Source organism: Anarrhichthys ocellatus, unplaced genomic scaffold (genome assembly GCF_004355925.1).
Source record: "Anarrhichthys ocellatus isolate YVR2014 unplaced genomic scaffold, GSC_Weel_1.0 scaffold138, whole genome shotgun sequence".
NCBI lineage: Eukaryota > Metazoa > Chordata > Actinopteri > Perciformes > Anarhichadidae > Anarrhichthys > Anarrhichthys ocellatus.
Window position 1 is genome coordinate 324,058 of NW_022280168.1, and position 7,381 is coordinate 331,438.

Below are 7,381 nucleotides of genomic sequence, written 5' to 3' on the forward strand. Positions count from 1 at the left end.
TCCTACACTCCGTCACTGTCCTTCACTCTTGTCTCACAAACACACACGCACACACACACACACACACATGCGCGCGATCATCTCGTTACAGATCAAACGTGACTGTTGTGAAGTGGAGCTTCTCGTGATGGAACAAGACACGTCTTGTTTGAACGGAACACTTTACTGTCTGAACTGCAGTATTACAGTGTTACAGTGAACACAACGCGCTCTTGCATCCGACATGTGGTTTTCTATGTATCAACATTGTTTGCATCAAGAACACGTACCATTCTACTTCCTGTCTCTTCAAAGTAAAAACACTTCCGTTTTCATGCTCTTCACAATAAAAGTAAATCATGCAATCAAACAATTTACAACAGTGACAATATTAAAATACATATTGTCGAGTTTTTAAAGTGTTTTTGTTTGTAATATGTATAATAAGCATCATTTAGTTATCGCAACTGAGAATTTAACAAACATAAAAAAGTAGATAGGTTTGCAGTTTTCAAGGTGTATATTTAAATTGCATCTCTTACACACATAAAGATAAAGTTATCTATTATCAGAATCATTATAACTGTATAACTGCTACTGTGTAAAGGGAATACTGCTGTTAAAAATAACGTTATTTGTTTAAAGTGTTTGCAAACCAAATGTTATTGCACTTTTGTTCATATAGCAGTACTTTCAAGATAAAAGTGCACAATACACTACTTTTGAATTCATTATTGAACTTTGCCATAACAATGCGATTAATCGCGATTAATCGCAAAAAATCCATGCGATTAATCGCGATTAAATATTTGAATCGTTGCCCAGCACTAATATATACATATACATATATATATGAATCATAATACAGTATGATCCTATATAATGCTGTATGATGTGTTATGAATATTGAAAATATGTTTTACTATAATTTTACAGTGCTAAATGTAGATTAAAACACATTATAAATATGTTTATAATGCATGGGCATTGTAGAAAGTTGTATCCCATAATGTTTGTGTGACAATATGTAGACAAGACGTCTCAGTAATTCTCTCTTCTCTTCTTTAACACTTTCACCCTCTCTGTTGAAACTGCACTGGTGAAATAGTGACGTAGTGCTCTTCTTCACAGCTCTGTGGTAGTAACAGTGTGGGGTATTGCTTGTTATGTAATGCTGTGTGTGCGACATGCTACACTCTACTCATACAGTATGCCAAACATTATTCACATCACATCTTTGTGGACACACACCTCACGTTTGGCCTAATTTCCTCTGATCTTCCTTCCATTTCCATTTCTTCCTGAAGATGTTGATCACTTTCGCCAGCAGACCTTTCTCCATTTGCTTTCTTCTTCTTTGTGCCAGAAGCACATTTTCACTCCCCCCTCTTGACGGTTCAGTCCCGCCTGTTTGCCTGTGAGACGTGTTGAGCTTTGCATCAACTCAAAGGGCTTTTTATTGGTGTTTTCATTTTCCCCACAGTGAAAGAGAACTTGCCACCTCGGTGTGGTACAATCCCAGTATTTCTCTCACTCATTTATGCTGCCTGCTCCGTCTCATCTGATCCCGCTGCTTGTTCCTTTGCTGTTTGTTTCTAATTGTTGAAGACTTCGTAGATACCACCCGGCTCCATTCATGTTACCACAGTACTGCCATGTTTTTGGCATGCTACTGTGCTCTGAGATCAGACATGCAGGTAAGGGACTCCCAGGAGTATGTGTAGTGTGTATGAAAGGTGAAGTGGTGTGGGGAACACCAGTGAGCGAGTGGAGGCAAACTTGTTGATCTATTTATTTGTTTCTTCTGCATGTGTTTACCAGCTCTTTTGTTACATAAGCCTTTTCTAAAATTGGGAGGCTTTGTGAGTACAATTGGCTAACTGCCGTCTCTTAACAATATGATGTGGTTTTATCATTTTATTAGGTAATGCAACCTGCTAAGTAGGCTCAGTGTAAGCTTTGATCACTCACTACTGCAAAAGCTCAATGGAATTAGCTGCTAGCCTAACGACAGCTATTGCATTATATTATTCCATGGTAGGGGTGCAAAGTTGCTGTGATAAAATAAAGACTCCTGCATCAGAGTTTGACAATTACGACACAAATGCATGAGATACTGTAGAGGTGTATACTAGAACACAGCACGTGATATGTACGTGCATTTGTGATGTGCTTCATATCAGAACCGGCATGACTCATTTTGCTGCTTATCCAGCCCTCAAGACACCTTCATTCTGGATCTCCAGGTGATGTGGTGGTTCACTTTAAAACTGTGATCTGTAGCTTCAGCTTCTATCTTTATCTCTTTAACCTGTTTTCACTGCTGAATCAGTTTGACATCCTGGATACATATTGTGAGAGAGTATCTATCAAACATCTCAGAATCCCTCCTGAAATCTCTCCTCAAGTTGAAGCTCAACGTTAACCTCAGACTAAAATATATTAGAGTACTTGAAGCTTTCTACACTGACCTTCAGCAGGACAGGGACGACTCCTGAAAGTAAAGCATGACATTGAGATTTTAAGACACCCAGAATTGTATAGTAGAAATTATAATGACATATGAGAGTGAGGTTTGGAGTCGAAACGCCAAAAATAGAACTGTAGACATTAATGTATGCCTATAGGGACATAACCTATGTACTTATTTAAGCAAAACACAATTTCATAGCTTAAAACTCATTCTAATTGCAAATATTCCATTTGCATAGTAGGCTGTAAGTAAAGCACCCACATGGCTTAGACAATAAGTGTATGAATAAACTTAAGATCGGCGATTTGATCCCCGGCTACTCCATGTCAATGTGTCCTTGGGCAAGACAATTAACCCCAAATTGCTCTGTGCCATCAGTGTATGAATGGGTGTGAATGACATGTAGTGTAAAAGCGCTTTGAGTGGTCGGAAGAGTAGAAAGGCACAATGCAATTACAGTCCATTTACCATCCGTTATTTTTACTTACAATAATGCCACACCTTGCACACAAAGCGCTGATGTTGCACTATATTGTCCCACTTCATGGACAACATAGAATCTTCTATTTCTATCTCTTCTAGACCTTTCTATTTCATTTTGTTTGGTTGTGGTGTGCAGAAACACAATCATTACATTCCTGGCAGCCCAACAAGACCTGACGAATACAAATATCAGTGTAGACCTTGACTCTAATTTGGCTCAATGCTGCAATGGTTGGTGATGAATCACCACATTTAACAAGTTCTCCGTTCCTTTGTTGTCTGCCTCCCTCCACAGCAGAGGGGCTAGACTCAGCAATGTTCCCATTCACTCTCTGTGATCAATATTAATTGATTGATCCATTGGCATGTTTTTTTGTAATTTCTGCTCATATCTACATAAATCAGTAATGCTGTTCAGGATACAGATGAAGAAGGAGCCATATTTGATTTGTGTGAAAGTGTAATATTCCTCCGAGCACTAGGTGGTGTAACTGGGTGGTGTGTGGCATCACTGCTGTTGCTATTTAACTGTTTTTTTCTGTGCTCAAGCAACATCAGATGGCTGTATTATTTTTAACTTTAACGTATTGGAAGTGATGGATTCAAAGGAGTATGAACACTGGTGAAAAGATAAACACATTATAAGGCTCAACACTAACTTTTAAAAAGTTAAAAAAAAACTTTCAAAAGTTAAAAAGCTTTTGGTTGCCGAAACTAAAAATGTGTTTGCTATTTTTAATCACTTTCTGTTTTGAGTTAAGACACTGAATGTTGAACGGCAACACTCTGAACTTTCTTCACAATCAGTCAGAATCACTGTAAGTGCTACTAGCATTGAGCTATGCAGTTTTCAGCACACTGAAAGAGAAGGATTTTATTTCCGCCTAGATTTGTTTTGGCCAACAGATGGCAGCAGTTATCTATGGCTGGGACTTATGACCCGGAAAACACAATCCTATGTCAGCATGGAGTCATGGTACCTGGTATAAGTTAGAATTTGATAACAATACGACAGAAAATTAACATTTCACACGTGGTTTACTATGAGTGCAGCCGTGTAAAAATGCATTTGGAGGCTCGTGTCACCACGTCAAAATGCAAATGCATTTACTACGATAAACTATGTGTAAATTTCAAACTATAGTTTATTTATGTCAATGTATGGTTAACTATATCATAGTTAACTATTGTCAACTTTCACAGATTCTTCAAAATTCTCATGAACCAGACTTTGGTCTTGATAATCTGTCCCAGGTACCTGAGACACGGTTTCAATTTCAGTTTTGAAAACTTTCCCAGAGGGCCATCTGATAAATCTATATGGAGCCTGAGTTTGAACTGGATCTGTTGCGATTGGCTCGAGCTTTACCCAAAGAAGAGAGGCGGGCATTGTCTTTCAAAGCGGACTCTTGTTGGCTGTTCCAGACTGTGACCGGGCTATAGAAGCTTCTATTGGGTCAAATGAGGTGTCAATCTAACCGGCGGAATGCAGGCTCCATTTTCCGGTCAAAATCTCTGCTCTGTTGACATGGAAAGTGAAATTATGCCCGAAATATGATCGCGAGTTATCATATCTGCTGGCTAATTTGAAATGATGCAACAGCCCCCCGTGGGTCTTTATGGATGTACTAATGTGTTTTGGACTAAATCTTTTACTGGATTCGATCGAGTGGACCCTTAGCCACCTAGCAAGACCGTTTTTGCTGGACTAGCATGCACAAGGGGCACGTTATGGATCATAATCGGTGAGTCACGGTGATATTTTATCGGCTATTTTTGGAGTGCTTGTTTGACAGAGACGTTAACTGTACCTGCTGTTGTTATTGTATCTTGAAATGGTTTGCATAAATCGAATTACAAGAACCGTAGCTTTCTAATGAGATATCACATTAATACTCATCGTTACAGAGCAGTTGTGTGCATAACACAAATATGCAGTTATCACTCTGACGGCCCGCGGGTGGGCCGTCAGAGTGAGATGAGGTGGGAGCAGTTTCTGTGATTATTCTGTGCATATTTATTGTGATAATAGCTGAATGTGATAGCCTGTGCTCGACTTCAAATCTTCACTGTTCCCTCTGAATGTAAAATAGTACTTTAACTATACATTGTAAGTAAACACCAATTTTGAGACTTTATCTACAGTTCGGTTATTGGTCACTGATCCCAGGGTGGTGCACCGTTATTGTTAATATATGTTGATATTCCTATTGATATTATTACTTTTATTGATATCAATGATTTAGTTTTCATACTTGCTAATAACCAAACACGCTCCTGCCAGATCCCAACATCCTCCTCTTGTCGTACTTTAATCCCCTTGATATTAGTACTGTGATCACCTCTAGATAGCTGCTTCTCCTTAACTCAAATGTTTCTGCAGTTGCACATAGTTGTTGTTGATTTAACATGACAGTATAATGTAACACGGAACCTGCCATGTTACAGATCATCACAGTGACCTGATGCTCGGTTCTGAAGCTGCTGTTTGTATCCACAGAAAGACATGTCAGCGCCAGTACCAGCTGAAACTCTTTACCATTGCAAATAGCGTACTTTATTTTTTTGTCCTTTTTAAAATTTTGAAGCAAATGTCCTTTAGTATTAGATAAATAAATCATGTTATTTCACAAAGTTTTATGTTATTACATTGTTTTACATTTGATTTCACGCTTGCAGGGTCAAACAACTTGATGTATTTTACCATTCGCTATCTAGGACCCCGCCTCAGCCGAGGGCGAACGTTCGTCGATTATTTGGAGCATTGAGGAATGGTTGGTGGAGATTAGCCAGTAGCGGTTTGGGGAAGGCTTAGTTGAGGAGCCACTGCGGCTCCCGGGCCTTGCAGATCCCCAAAAGAAGTCCTCCTGGAAAGCAGTGTTGCCTGCCCGTGCGTGGGTCGATGAAGCTGGCGAGTGTAGTTGGTAGGCGTGAGCAGGTAGGTTATCGACGGTGGAGTTCTGCTGATCGATGGTCGGCAAGATCGAGTAAGGATTTATGGGTTTGAAGACGGCGTTGGATATGACGGAACCGATGTTGGACGGGCGTTTGCAGGAGGGCGGATCTTCTGAACTTCTGGAATGAGAACCAAGAAAGCCATGGCATTGTGGTGGCCCAGACGTGAGCTGCATCGAGAACGCGCCCTTGACGGACGGGTGTCGCGGCGTCATTTTGATGATTGGGTAAATGACTGCTAGGTTGTCAGGAGTTTAAGAGATGGACTTGCTGGGCCATCCGTAGCCCCACATGATGGCTGCGACTACTATTGGTCAGATTTCGTAGCATGAGGGGAAACGACTTGGCATGGCTTGCGAGATCCGAGGCTGGTCTACGGCAAAACATCTTCTGTTGTGGAAACCCCCCAAAGACGGCAGAGGGAGCGGCATCGTTGTGTTGACTGATTGTGTGGGTCCATCGCTGGAAGTGGACGGGGTGGGGGCACTGTGCCAGGTGTCCCAGTTACGGCAACTTGCTGTGGTTGCTGGAAGTAGGCGGCAGGGGGCACTTTGCGTGCCTGCATTGCGCTGCGTTGTTGTGATATGTTGCTTGCTGCGTCGTTGCGTGCTGCGTCGTTGCGTGCTGCATCATTGCGTGCTGCGTCGTCGCGTTGCTTGCTGCGTCGTCGCGTTGCTTGCTGCATCGTTGCTTGCTGCATCGTTGCTTGCTGCGTCGTTGCGTTGCTTGCTGCTTCGCATTGCGTGGCTGCGTTGCGTGGCTGCGTTGCGTGGCTGCGATACGTTGTTGCGTCGTTCCGTGGCTGCGTTCCGTTGCTGCGCTGCGTTGTTGCGTTCCGTTGTTGCTTGCTGCGATCCGTTGCCGCGGTTCGTTGCCGCTTGCTGCGATCCGTTGCTGCATTCCGTTGCTGCTGCGTTCCGTTGCTGCTGCGTTCCGTTGCTGTGTGGCTGCGTTCCGTTGTTGCGTGGCTACGTTCCGTTGTTGCGTGGCTTCGTTGCGTGGCTGCGTGGTTGCTTGCTGCGTGGTTGCTTGCTGCGTGGTTGCTTGCTGCGTGGTTGCTTGCTGCGTTCCGTGGCTACGGTGCGTGGCTGCGATACGGGGCTGCGTCATTCCGTGGCGTTGCTGTGTTCCGTTCCGGCGTTGCTGTGTTACGTTCCGTTCCGGCGTTGCTGCTTTCCGTTCCGTTCCGGCGTTGCTGCGTTACGTTACGTTCTGGCGTTGCTGCGTTATGTTACATTCCGGCGTTGCTGACTGGCAACCCGGTGCCTGGGTATAGGCAGAAGAAGGATGGTGTAAGGCAGGGGTGCCCACACTTTTTCGGCTTGCGAGCTACTTTTAAAATGACCAAGTCAAAATGATCTACCTACATTAAAAATGCTAAATATATATTTCCAAGAACTGTTCCAAAACTGTCCATGAGCCCTGAACTTCAGCTGAATGTCAACCTGTAGTGTCAGAATCTCATCCTCCACTCCAGACGAGTTCAGGTGA

The 7,381-nt window shown here is 42.7% G+C and overlaps 1 protein-coding gene across 3 annotated transcripts in view; it reads left to right on the forward strand.

The window, feature by feature from the left end:
- dlg2 (discs, large homolog 2 (Drosophila)) overlaps positions 1-7,381 on the forward strand; it is a 191,857-nt gene that overhangs the window by 36,320 nt on the left and 148,156 nt on the right. The window contains exon 1 of one of the 3 annotated variants that reach the window (XM_031877479.1): positions 785-1,676. The exons of the other annotated variants lie outside the window; for them this stretch is intronic. Coding sequence (XP_031733339.1) covers positions 1,635-1,676 — 42 coding nt within the window. The 5' untranslated portion in view covers positions 785-1,634. Of the gene's footprint in view, positions 1-784; positions 1,677-7,381 lie in introns of those variants that run through there. 3 annotated transcript variants of the gene reach the window in all.